The 14,177-nt window shown below is 45.7% G+C and overlaps 1 protein-coding gene across 6 annotated transcripts in view; it reads right to left on the bottom strand.

The window, feature by feature from the left end:
* LOC135902578 (sodium-dependent dopamine transporter-like) overlaps positions 1-14,177 on the bottom strand; it is a 131,059-nt gene that overhangs the window by 32,966 nt on the left and 83,916 nt on the right. For all 6 annotated transcript variants that reach the window (XM_065432751.2, XM_065432752.2, XM_065432757.2 and 3 more), the window contains one exon: positions 341-539. In XM_065432751.2, the coding sequence (XP_065288823.2) occupies positions 341-539 (199 nt within the window). The remainder of the gene's footprint in view (positions 1-340; positions 540-14,177) is intronic.

Raw genomic sequence — 14,177 nt, 5'->3', positions numbered from 1 at the left:
CTGCATGAAAAACATACTCTCGAATATTTGCAATGTGCAACAAGTCTCGAGCTGACCGGCATGGTGTGCTTCGTAAACAGGCTGCAATCGGTGGAGAGCACAGTGAAGAGCAGGGACAGCAATACACCCCCGTAATCCTACTTCGCCGCGTACGGTCGCGTACATCGGAGAAATGTAGAACAGGGGACGCAAGAGGCTTGCGTTCCACCACTTTCATACGCAAGTCTGACTTCTTGGTTACGCAAACCGCTGGCGTAACCATTCCACAAGCTTTCCATTAGTCACCAACTGGCTCTAGCTGCAAGCGAACCTGCCGCACTGCCCTCAGCGATGGACTCACCTCCGTGCTTGTAGGCGATGTAAGGGTACCTCCAAATGTTGACGATGTCAGCGCTGGGCGCCAGGCAAGTGAGCAGGAAGGTGAGGCGCCTCGAGCAGAGACTCGCCTTCCCTTCCTCGCGGTCGTCGTTGTCCTCTTCGCCAGAGTCCAGCGAGATGGTGTCCAGCGGAGTGTCCAGCGGACACTCGCGCTCTTGCATCTGCGAACAGACAACGCGAATAGGCAGGGCTCAAAAACTGGCCTCTTGTTTCGGTAGCTTGATTACGTGAATATGCACATTTTATTCAGTCAGTTGGCTAGATTAGGTTTGAGTGAGTGAGTGACTGAGTGAGCCAGCGAGTCAGCCAGCCAGTTAGTTAGTTAGTTAGTTAGTTAGTTAGTTAGTTAGTTAGTTAGTTAGTTAGTTAGTTAGTTAGTTAGTTAGTTGGGTAATCAGCCAACAGGTTTGGTTAGTTATGTTAATTAGTTAATTTAATGATTCAATGCCAGTGCGCGTTAGGAAGCGAATGATAGACATGAGGAAACAACACGTTACAACGTTCATCTTGATATGATACATAGTGTTTTAAATCGCTTTCTTTGTCTTATACCTGCATGTTTCGCGAAGTTCCTGCAGTGTATGAGTCAGGAAGGCTCGTGTGACATCCAGCCATTGTCCACTGTGAACCTAAATTGAGGACCACGTCAGGAGCTCCCATGTAACTCCATTTCTCGTCGTGCTCCTCTTTAAGAGGAAGCTTTAGCTCGGGTGCTCCTATCTAAATACATGTAAAAGGAGAATTCGTTTTTCTCGGCAACCGCTGCACCGAATTTGACGAGCTTTGTTGCATTTAAAAGTGACCGTTGGTTTCCAATTTTCGATTTAGATCATTAATATTGTATTACAAATTGGCAAAAATCGAAACTTTTCAGAAAACTAAACTATTAAGTTTACAACTCTCTAACTCAACAAGCAAAAATGATCTAAACACTTGTAAAAGGAAAATTCGTTTTACTCGGCAACCGCTGTACCGAATTTGACGACCTTTGTTGCATATAAAAGTGACTGTTGGTTTCCAATTTTCGATTCAGATCGTTAATTTTGTATTACAAATTGGCAAAAATCGAAAATTTTCAGAAAACGAAACTATTAGGTTTCAACTTTCTAACTCAGCAAGCAAAAATGATATCACAATTTTGTGAATTGCATCTGATAGTACATGTAAAACGGACAAAATTGATATGTTACAGATGAAACTAAAAATTTATGAATATGTAAATACAGCTTTTGTAGAACCCTTGTACATAACGTAACAAATTCACGTAAGATATAAATTGACATCTAGAATTTGTCCGCTTTGAATGATCTAATGGGTGCCGTTTACAGAACCGCGATATCTGTTTTTGATGCAGAGCTATTAATTTATAAACTTCATGCGTCTACATTTTAGAACTTTAGAATACTTGAAAATCCTTTTAATAAAATTCAGGCGGAAAATCGAAATTCCGCTTCCAACAGTCACTAGAATTTAACATTTTCTCTCAAATGCAACAAATTTCATTAAAATCGGCCCAGGGGTTATCTCGGAAAAGTGTTTTTGCGTTTTACATGTATTTGAATAGGCCGCGTCGGAGTTGGGCCCGAGCTAAAGCTTCCTCTTAAAAGAAAGCTTAGCTCGGGGGCTTCAACCTAAATACATGGGAAAGGATAAATCGTTTTTTCTCGGCAACCGCTGCGCCATATGTCATTAGGTTTGTTGCATTTAAAAGAAAAAGTTAAAATCTAGTGACTGTTGGTTGGAAATATATTATTTCCACTGCCACTTTATTAATAAAAAATTAGCAAAAATGCCAAATTTTCAGGAAACAAAATTAAATGTTTACAGCTTTGTAACCCTGCAATACAAAAAATATATCAAAATTCTGTAAAATGCACCTAACAGTACATCCAAAGCGGTCAAAACTTATAAATAATACATGAATGGCAAATGAACCACAAATATGCGACTAAAGCTATCGCGAAATCCTTGGGCGCAATGTCGTAAAACTGTTCCAAACTTTGCTATTACAATTCTTCAATCAACCCTTCGCGATTGGTCAAAAACGTTTTTAGACCACCCCCAGTTCGCCTGTCTATCATGCGACGTCACGAAAACCACGATAACTCTCCATCTGATATGACGTGTACACATTGATTATGCATGATTTGATCGAACAAAGAAAAATAGTTATTTCTGATTCAATGCCTTTTCCTCATTAGCCCTCGGCTATTGGTCAAAAGTTTTCGGGCTGCATCAACTTCAACTGCCTGCCACGCGACGTCACAAAACCGCAAAAACCCACCGCGTGAAAGTGACGTGTATACGCTTTAAAGATGCATGAATATGCCGAACAAAACTGAATTTTCTTCTGAAAAGCCGCAGGCTGCGCCGTTCCGAATGGAATAAAAGATGGCTGCCGCTGATCGCTCAGGCACTGGCTACTCGCACCTGCCGTAGAGCATGGGTTTATTTGCGTATAATAAAACTATTTGCGCGGCCGTGTAACCTTTTCGAGCACATTCGGCACGTTTACAACCTCGTTCTGCCAACTATTCTTTGCTGAGGATGCGCTTTAGCGTCATTCTTAAGCTTCCGCTGCATGCCGCCGCGACTTTCAACTAGCCACCGCAAGCTAAGGGAAAGCGGACCAATCGAAGACGCCGGCTCCGCCCTCTTGATTTTCAGTGCAGTAGCTCTGCCCCAGCGTATCCCTCTCCACCTGAGCGTGCGCCTCGCCTCTTGTCAGCCAATAAGATATGACAAGCCGCTCAGTGTAGGCAATGTTATTTGTTTTGAAAGCAAACAAAAGTGACCTCCTATGAACGAGGACAACGTTTGTTTAGTCTGTGCAGACAACCCTGCAGGTGACCGCCCGATGCTTGCGTCGGCGGTTACGCAAGTATGACGTCAGGAGATTGAAATAAAAACATATTGTAATTGTTTTAAATTATAGTGCCCTTTATAAACAATGCAACAAATTCACGTAAGATATAAACTCACATACCGAATTTGTTCGGTTTGGGCGCTCTAATAGATGCAGTTTACAGAACTGCGATATCTGTTCTTTGTGAAGAGCTACGCATTTGTAAAATTCGCGCTTCTATATTCTTCAAGGTCGTCAATTAGAATCATTTAAAGCCCTACATTGAAATTTCGCTTCCAACAGTCACTAGTAATTACCTAGTGACTGTTAAGTCAATTAAATCGGCACAGTGGTTACCTCAGAAAAGCGTTTAGCCTGAGCTAAACGTTCCTCTCAAGTCTTATGGTTATTTATATTCCGAGTTTTCTTATATTCACAAGTGCAACGAAACAGTCATAACACCTGTACGGTGCTTAAGAACCTTTCTTATATCTTCATTTGAACTAAGAATATTCTTCAATGTGAGCATTACCCATAGATGCGTCGAATGAGTTGACGACCGGAAATGGGCTGGTGATTATTTCGGAAACGTTGTTTAGGTGTGTAGGAATATGAAGTAGATGTATCGTACCTCGAATGTGGCACATCCAGTGCTTTCTTTTTTCCCGCGACAGTGGCACAATAGTAACAAATATCTGAACTGATTTACCAAAACTTTCAAGAGAGAAAGAGAGAAGGAGAGGAAAGCCAGGGCGGTCACTCAGGCGAGCGCCCTGCTTGCTACCCTACATTGGGCGGCAAAGGAAAAGGGAACAGAAAGAGAAGAGGGAAAGAGTGAGCACTGAGTGCACGTGAGGTGATACACAGGGACACTATAAGCGGCCTCTCAAACGGGTCTCTCGACGGTCGTCGAGGCCTCCACTGAGTAGCGGCGATCTACTCGGCGATGTCACGCGGAGGAGGGTATTCACACGTGCACTTGTTTATCTTTATCGGGTGCCCGCGTTTCACCGCCTAACAAATCTTATCACACAGCGCATGACGCGCTTGCACTTATCGGATGTTTCTCGAAAGTTATCGATGGTTCTATCTGATATCTGTTGTCACCGAACCTTGTGAAATCTGATTTCATGTATGCGCGACGCGAATGCTGTAGAACTTTCTGGAAGACACGCGGGCACGAGCGATTGCTCTGGAACCTTCGATGACTAATGTACAAAAACCGATGCACTTGACCCACAGATGACATTTTTGGCGATCGCCGACTGTGTTCGCTGCTATTGCTGTGCTTTGAGCGTAGCCTGTTTTTGAGGGCACAGGGTCGCCCTTCTGGGCGAACCTATGCCCTCAAGAACACTAGTTTCGCCATTTACAGTTTTGCTGCTCTCTTCAACGTCGCTACTACGTGAAAATAGGATAGGAGTAAGCGTTTGTGAACACCACTCCCTGCCACAAGCGGCACAGCAAGGTTGTTTTGCCGTGGGAAAGGCTAGATGGCAGTTGTAATCACAGCGTGGGGTCTAGCTCATGCAATCGGCAATTGAAGGCACTTGAACACAAGAAAGCTTGTGACGTTCTTGCGTTCAAGCAGATGGAGTTCCCTGGCAGTGGCCGTCCTCACCAAAGGTATTGCACGTGTCTGGGTGTCTTTGTGGGCAGACCGGGCAGCCCTGTCGGCAAAGACGTTGCCGACGATGCCACAGTGAGCAGGAATACACTGAAAGATTATGCTAAGCTCTGTTTTAAGAGCATGGTGGTGTATTTCCCTGATGTCGGATATCATCTGCTCGTAACTTCTGTGATGTAATACAGACATGATACTGTGAAGAGCTACTTTAGAGTCGCAAAATGTAACCCATTTCTGTGCCAGCTATGCGGTGACGTAAGTCATAGTCGCATGGAGGGCTGCAACTTCTACCGACGTAGATGTAGTCATTTGTGACAATTTGAATTTAACTGTAACCTGCTTAGCTGGAACGACGAACGCCCGCAGTTGAGCTAGTAGTTCATGTCGAACCGTCGGTATATATATATGAATGCGGTCATGATATGTCTGGTGCAGTAATAAGAGCGCCAGTTGCTTCAGACCTGGTGATGGATGATTGGCCTTCTTTGTAATTACGGGAACAGTAAAATTCACTTGAGACTGTTGCAGGCACCACAGGGGACATGAAGGCGTCGTCACCAGTGTATGAGATGACGGTATGTACCCTTGATGAGCGAAAGTTAAAAAAAACATTCAAAACGCGTATAGCTTCAGGGAGATGGAATATATGAATTGTCCTTATAAAGAGCACCATGAAGTTTAAGAGCAGAGACATGCACGGGTGCAGTATCATCGACACACAAAGGTAGCGTAAGGCGAGAAGCCTAATTACGTGTCATGACAAATAGAGGAAATGAAAAGCACAAAGAAAGTACTACACACGCAAGCACTATCGTTATAAAGATGCACTTTAGAACGAGTGCTCTCAGAAGCACTAAGTTGATGCTGCAGCTTTCTGAGCAGATAGTAAGATTAAAAAATGTACTTATAGTACAGATCAGCTTTTTTAATGAAATACTTCGAGCTGAGGGGACATTCTGTAACTCGAAAAGTGCGCGTTAAATAATCATACAGCTGAAAAGGTGTTATTATAGAGTACTAGTACTATAGAGTACCTATACTCTATAGATAGTACTATACAGTACCTATCTTCGTAGGTCCTCCTATCGAAGCGTTGGAGATATGTCGTTCTGTCGAAACGTCGGCAAGCCTTTCTTAGGTACCTTATCCCTGTTTATAGCCTTATACCACAATGTGATACTCCATCTGCCAGCACCCTTCTTAATTTCGGATTTCTGCACACTGTGTCTCTTCTGTGTCGGTTGTGGTTGAGAGTTGCCTTCACGAAAGCTTATACAGCAGTAATTTATTTATTTAATTATTTATTTATTTATTGGAGTGGCTGATAGTCCTGCATGTGATGTTTGCGGATGCAACGAGAACATTGGCCACTTATTGTGCCACTGTCCTCAAATTGAAGCGCAAAGAATCTTTGTCCGACACATTGAGTAAACTAGACGATCGTCCTCTGAGCGAACAAACGGTACTGTAACGTTGTCCCCACCGATTAACGGCTGAGAAGGCAGTGAAGATACTTTTGTGGTTTCTGAGAACATCTATTTGTTCGAGCGGCTTTGACTCAAGTACTGTCCGTGTACGTCGCTATACCCTCTCTCTTTCCCTTCTCTCTCCTCCTTCTAGCTTCCACCAGCGTAAGGTAGGGAACCGGACTTTTGACTGGTTAACATCCCTGCCTTCCTTATATCCCACCTTCCTCTCTCTCTCTCTCTCTCTCTCTCTCTCTCTCTATGCACACTGTGCACTTAAATGTGTGACATCGCGAAAGAAAAGAAGAAAAAAACGTAGCGAAATAATTTCGAGCAGTGAAAGTGATAAGCAGATTGCAGGCTTTTTGCCTGCTTCCTTGGCACGATAACAACTTCACATAAAAAAGGAAAAGAGAACATGCATTCATGTGGCGTAAAGACAGGAGACACTCAGTTAGACAGGGCGCTTTAGCTGTTTTCACTAGCAGGCTGGAAGCCGATGGTAAGGCAGCAAATTCAATACTTCGCGAATGTGCCTCGTATATTTGTTTCTATTTCGCACAATAAAATCAACACCGGTATATTTGCGATATTTAGCTGTTATTGTGGCGGTTTTAAATGTTGTGACGCAGCAGAGCGAAGAGTCTAGCGACTCTTTTATGAGGCGTTACACATGTGTTCCAGCATGTACTACACACGTGTCCTGACAGTAAATCTAGTGTGGGGACGAATCACTTAATTTAACGCAAATAAGGACTAAAACAAAGCTTCATCTGCGTCACTCATTCCTTAAACGTGAAATACAGAAATTTTTATTAAGCAGTCGCAAAACTGATGTCAGTATAAGGTTTAGTGCATTTTAATGTTCTAATAACATTAAAGTGACTATTTCTGCTATTAGCAATTATTCTTTCTTCAAGAAAGAACTTTAGAACTTTAGCTTCGCTACAAACGCGGATATTGAACCTCTTCATATAGTGGATGTGATGGGGTGCTTAAAGCGAGCTAAATTTACTTATGCATTTACAGTCGGCACGACATTCGCGAGTTTCGCGTAAGTTATGTTCATAAGATAAGTGTGTTTCCTTGAGTAGTGCATAATACATCAACTTTTGTGCGCTTTAAACTTTCTATAAAAGTCCTAACAGCAAAATAAAAGTAGAACTCAAGCACGATGTTGGCCTTTCTGGGTTCCCTTTCCTGATTATCATAAATTCGGAGCAAAAAGGCGCTGTTTTTGCAAAACTCAAGTTATGCGAGCCAATAATGACGTCATCGCGTGCACACGTGAACGTTGCGCCACATCAGCGAAACAGCAGCAACACCGCAAAGGTTCCCGCGCAAGCAGCTGCTACGATACAGTGAAAGCATGGCCGCACTGTTCTAATCAGTATTTAAGTGTGCATCATTCAAACCGACACGTTGCGTGGCAGGCCCCGGTAAACTACGTTGCTTACTCAATGAATCAGCAAGCGAATCAATTACTAATCGCAATGGCGCAAGCACGTGCGTCCAAAATTTTCACTGTCATAGGCGTACATATAGCAATGGTTAATATTATGGGCTATGTTGCCTTTTGGGACGTGGTAGGCTAAATATGTGCAAGCAAAATGAAACAATAATGAAAAAAAATGTGGATATACAGTTTCGCCCGTAAGGCATAATAACATAAGCTAGACGTTTGATCGTGCGCACACTCAATACCGCCCTGACCCCTATTAAATATTTCAGTCTATGTCGTTGACAAGGGGATGACGAATGCGGCAACAAAACGCATCACCTGAATGTTTAATGCAGAAGAAATGCCTAAGGTCAGTAAACCATTAAGAGGCCGCTGCGACAAGCAAACCTGAAGGGAAAATTACAGTTCTCGGTCATTGCGCCCCGAAAGCTTTCTTAGTATAAAAGAGCTCTGTGGAATCAAGGCCAGTGAACTTGCCCGGTTAGCCATGGTCCAGGCACCAGTGAAGAAGAAATCAGAGATTCTCCAGAAAAGTGTTATATACCTGACGCGCGTACGTGCAAATTCTCTCCTATAGGGAGACACCTATACTTCCAGTGTAGAGTGACTGCACGTAGTCAGCAATAAGCAGTTCGCCGAATAATAAAAAAAGAATGGCACAAACAGTCGTTAAGCTATTAACATTTCTTGAAAGCAGACGCCGTAGTTAGCGCGTAGACTTAGGGATAAAAGAAGCACTGTCTTAAGTTCCGAGAGGATAACGCAACATCTATCGCTTTATCCGTGCCTCGGAAGAGAGCCCTCGTCGGAAACTTACCCGTACGCAGAGTCCGGTGACTATAGGTGACCGCCGTATTCCGCGGACGATCCCAATGCAAGGACGAAGAAAGTGGCTCGCGCCCATAAATCCTTTCGAGTACCTGTCGTGCGCTTCGACCGTCATTCAATAGAAACGGCCGCTGCGGCAAAAACCCGATGTCGCATTCGCGCTGAGTTTGGCAGAGTGAGCTGTTTGCTACGCCATCCGCTGGTGGATTCACTGCTGCCAATTGCCGTGCGTGCTACGTTATAAATAACAGCTGTGACAGGGGTGTCCTGCAAGTGAGAGAAGTGCTTGACCAAACGAACGCGTATCTCTGGTTAGGGAGCCCTCGCTTGCAATGTCGTAGGGCAAGCGTACGCGGATGTCCAACGCCGGCTACGGGGGGAAATAAAGTGGACTTTGGCCGCTTTTGTCAACGAAGGGAAAATTGACAAGCCCATATCGGAGGCAGCTACTGGCTCAATTGAAACTCAACAAAGCACTGATTAGGCAGTTGGCAGTGCGACGAATAAAAAAGCAGAGGTTGCAGACGCTTGAAAAAACGCCGCACAGCATATCATGCACTCACGAAGAAACGGTACGCAGCAGCAACCCAGAAGTAACGACCGCGTGCTGTAGACGCAATATATCGCAAGCGGTGTCGAAGCAACCGTTACTTTTGTTAGCGTTGATAACGTTTTGGTGGCGTTTTAATGAGTACAATCAGGTTAGCTTTACTAAATGTAAGCTTCACCACTGAAGAGAGCGTGAGAGGAAGAAGAAGAAGAAGCCGTGGAGTGCGAATGCACATCGCGTCAGCTCCGCATTTTCTTATGATTCTCGGCGGAAAATCGCATTTTGTGAAGAAATCCATTGATCTTCAAAAGAACAGGTGCCAAGGAGTCCAAGGACGCCATTCCCTACCAGGTGGGCCCGTTTTTCGGCCGTCAATCGGTCCTTCCTCTCGCTGCGCGTGGCGGTAGATCTACACCTAACTAGAACGCCTCGACACCTCGAACGGCTCCGCCGCAGCGGTGGCTGAGAGAGCTCGGCCTACCGACGGAGATACCCAGGCCCTGCTCCCCAATGGAAGTCGTGAGCATGGGAGGCGAAGAAATGCAACCGGAGGAGTTCGGAAAAGAATCAGGTTGGTGCGAAGTTAGAAGAGGCACAAAGAAGCGATGCAGCGGTGGTGCCGGATTGGCGGGACACGAACAGTAGGAAAGAGCCTTCGTCGGGGAAGCAAAAAATAGAAACAAATGGAAGAACGAACGCAAGGTGCGACAAATCATCAAAGCAAGTAGGCTGCCTAACCTGCCAAAAGAAGACTACAGGGTTATCGTGCGTCCACGTGGCGGACTTAAGGTATCAGACTACAAGCTGGATCGCATTTACTACTGTCTGCGCAACGCTGCCGGGGTCGGCCGAGAGACAGCGGAGGAAGACAGCATATGCATAAACAGCAAACAAAATATAGTGGTGCTCAGCACGCCTTCCGAGGACCGAGCCAGGAAATATGGGGCTATCAATAAGCTACGCCTTGGAGAACAAGAATTTGAAGCAAGTGCTTACAGAGCAGCTCCTGATAATACATCCAAGGGTCTCATCAGAGGAATATCTCAGGAGGAGAGTCCGGAGGACATAGTGACCAGTCTGGTCACGCCACGCAATCCTGGAGTCTTGCACGCCAAGAGAATGGGTAACACTGACAACGTGATCGTTTTATTTGAAGGTTTTCACGTCCCAAGATATGTGAGGTATGGAGCGATGCTTATCCAATGCTCCTTGTATAAAAAACACATCGACATATGCTATGGATGCGGAAGAACAGGGCACAGGGCTGACGTGTGCCCCAACCCTGAAGACAAGATTTTCCGGGGGTGTGGGTGCAAGAATCCACAGCAGGATCACAACTGCAACGCGGAGTGCCAACTGTGCGGCAAAGACCACCTCACGGGAGACAAGAAGTGCCAAGCAAGATACCGTACCTGGTCAGGAGACGCCGCTGGGAGCGACGGAGGAGGGAAGAAGAGGCCGAAGAGGAAGACTACTACTACCACAACTACAATGAAAACAGAGGGAGCAACAATAATAATCCTAAGACTGTAGCGAGCAAGCAGCCCTCAACCGACAGAGAAGACACAAGCAGGAAAAACTATGGAAGACACCGCTCCGGTTCCTTCCCGAGACTGCCAGGGGAAGCCGGTCGCCAACGCTCCAGGTCCAGGTCCAGGACCAGATCGTGGACGAGATCAAGGTCGAGGTCCGGTTCGAGAAGTAATCGAGGGGGAGACGGGAGCAAAGCACAGGTGAGCTGGGCAAGCGCGGTCTCCGGCACTGCTACTCAATCGCCTAAAGTTAAAGGGTCCGCCCTAGAACAGGAAATGACACAGATTAGAAACATGTTAGAACAGATTACCCGAGAGAATGCAATGCTTAAAGATGAGATCAAGCAGCTTAGGGCAGAAAACTCGAAGCTTCAGCAAGAAAAGAATGGCATCGCACCCTCCGCCAGTACGACGTCGACGCGGAGTAGGGCTCCAACGCCCGTTCCCACGCAAGCGAACGGAGAAGCACCACCACACAAAAGGAGGGCGCAAGAAACGGCTGAAGAAAAGAGCGTCTTTGCAATCGGCGAGGTTATGGGAACGTTTAAAGGAATGTTCGATGGGTTACAGCAACAAATCACAAACATGTATGTAGAGATTAAACAACGATTCGATGGATTAGAGAATAGAGTAGCGGCACTAGAAAGCACACCAAAGGATATTAGGCCAGCAGGCGCAGGACCGGTTAAAAGCAAGCCGTATAGCAGGCCGAATGCGGTAGAAAATAGCAAGGCCACCGGGGAAGAACAGATAAATCAACATGGCGCCGCGTAACCAATACGCGATTTGGCAATGGAACTGCCGCGGGTATCGTCGCAAGCGAGGAAACCTGCAGCAGTTCATAACAAGTAAGGAGGCGCCAGATGTCATCGCCCTGCAGGAAACCGGGGGGATCGCAAAATTATCGGGGTATAAATCGTATAGTGCTTCCGGCGAGAAGGCAACCGTCACGACGCTTATACACAGAAACCTCTCGGCTGTCGAGCACGATACCGGTGTGCGCGGCATAGACCACGTCCTGATTGAAATAATCCCCTCCCGTAAAGAAGAGGGAAGTCTATTTATTCTGAACATATATAGTCCACCCCGGCACAAGCCCAAATTCGGCCCACTCTTCCGCAAAGTGTTGAGCGTAGCGCACAAGCAGGCACTAGTCGTGGTCGGCGATTTTAACGCGCCACACGCGGCTTGGGGATACAGCATAGAGAACATTAAGGGCCGAAGCCTGTGGGCAGACGCTCAGCACGAAGGCCTAACGCTCATAACTGACCCTCAGGCACCAACCAGAATAGGAAACAGCGTAACCAACGACACGACACCAGATCTCACATTTACGAAGAATGTAGCAATTTCTCAATGGACAAACATGCAGGAAAGCTTAGGTAGTGACCACTACATCGTCGTCACAATGGTACAAGCAGGCCCAAGGAAAAAGAGGGGGAGAGAACTGAAGCTAGTAGAATGGGACTCTTTCCGCAAAATCCGACAAGATGATGCGGAAGACACTATAACGGACATAGAGAAATGGGCAGAGAAACTGCAAGAAAACATTAAACGAGCTACCAAAACTGTTCCAGAGGAGGCAGGTATAGAGGAGATGGATAGCAGATTATTGCACATGTGGGAAGCGAAAGGTAGCATGCTGAAAAGATGGAAAAAGCAAAAACATAATCGGAAATTAAGGAAGAGAATTGTGGAATTAAACAAGGAAATCGAGATATATGCAAATAGGTTAACCCAACAGAAGTGGGAAGCCACGTGCGACTTGATGGAAAGGCAGATAGGAATGTCCAAGACCTGGAACATTCTCCGATGCCTCTTGGACCCCGGAAGTACAAAAACCATACAAAGACACAATCTACAGAAGGTTATACACAGCTACAACGGCACAGAAGAAGAGCTCTTCCGAGAGCTCCAAAAGATGTACGTTGGAGATGCGGATAGAGAAGTACTTCCGGATTACCTAGGTAACGAGAATCCAGATCTTGATACCCCTATTACGGAGGCAGAAGTCAGATATGAACTGACCAGGCTCAACTCGAAATCTGCACCAGGACCTGATGGGATAAGTAACAAAACACTTAGAAACCTCGACGATGTATCCATCCGAGCTCTCACGGACTACATGAATAACTGCTGGGAGCAAGGCAGCATTCCAAGTCAATGGAAATCAGCCCAAATTATTTTTATACCAAAGACTGGAAAGACACCACAACTGACTAACTTAAGGCCCATATCCCTGACATCCTGCGTCGGTAAACTCATGGAACATGTGGTTCTCACACGTCTCACGAGATACATGGATGATGGAGGACTTTACCCACATACCATGATTGGATTTCGACCAAAGTTATCGACGCAGGATATTATGCTCAAACTAAAACATCAGATCATAGATGCGGGTGAGAAAAGTCTAGACACTAAGGCCATACTAGGTCTCGATCTAACTAAGGCCTTTGACACCGTCACGCACAAGGCCATACTACAAAATCTCCAAAAACTGGATGTAGGACGTAAAACATACGCGTACATCAAAGACTTCTTGACAGATCGTACCGCAAAGATTTCAATTGGAGAATCCAAATCGGACGCACTCAAGCTAGGTAATAGGGGTACCCCGCAGGGTTCAGTCCTATCTCCCTTTCTATTCAACGTGGCAATGATTGGTCTTCCTGCGAGACTCGAAAAGATAGAAGGACTCGGACACAGCCTCTACGCGGACGACATCACCCTTTGGGTGGCGGGTGGAAGCGATGGGCATGTGGAAGAGATCCTTCAAACCGCAGTAAACACGGTAGAAGACTACATCAAAGACAAGGGACTGAGATGCTCCTCGCAAAAATCAGAACTTCTGCTCTATAGGCCCACATGCCGGGGTCGAAAAAGCATTAGGGAAAGGCCGGGCATTGTGGTCACAGTAGAAGGCACCACAATACCGATAGTGGAGAGCCTGAGAATACTGGGACTCCGCATATCCGAAAACGGCCATAACAGAGAAACCATTAGACTACTTGACAATAGTGTTCAACAAACAATCAGACTAATAAAGCGGATATCCAACAGGCACTATGGCATGAAAGAGCACAATCTCATCCGATTAATAGAAACATTCGTAATCAGTCGTATTGTATATGTGGCTCATTACCTCAAGCTCTACGCTGCGGAGAAAGCCAAGATAGACTGCATTATTAGAAGGGCCTATAAGCAAGCCTTGGGACTTCCGGCAAATACGTCAAACGAGAAATTCTTGGCGCTCGGCGTGCACAATACATTAGACGAACTTATTGAGGCACATAGAGTAGCGCAGTATGAAAGGCTTACGCAGAGTTTGACGGGGAGACACATCTTAGATGACATCGGAATAACCTACGAAGCACAGCACGGAGTGCGGAGAGACATCCCAAGGAAAATAAGGGAACATCTATCAATACCCCCACTCCCCAGAAACATGCACCCGGAGTTTCACCAAGATCGAAGAAACGCACGAGC

This window comes from Dermacentor albipictus, chromosome 3 (genome assembly GCF_038994185.2).
Source record: "Dermacentor albipictus isolate Rhodes 1998 colony chromosome 3, USDA_Dalb.pri_finalv2, whole genome shotgun sequence".
Classification (NCBI taxonomy): domain Eukaryota; kingdom Metazoa; phylum Arthropoda; class Arachnida; order Ixodida; family Ixodidae; genus Dermacentor; species Dermacentor albipictus.
Note: the sequence above shows the minus strand (reverse complement) of the source record. Positions and strands in the feature narration are given on the sequence as shown.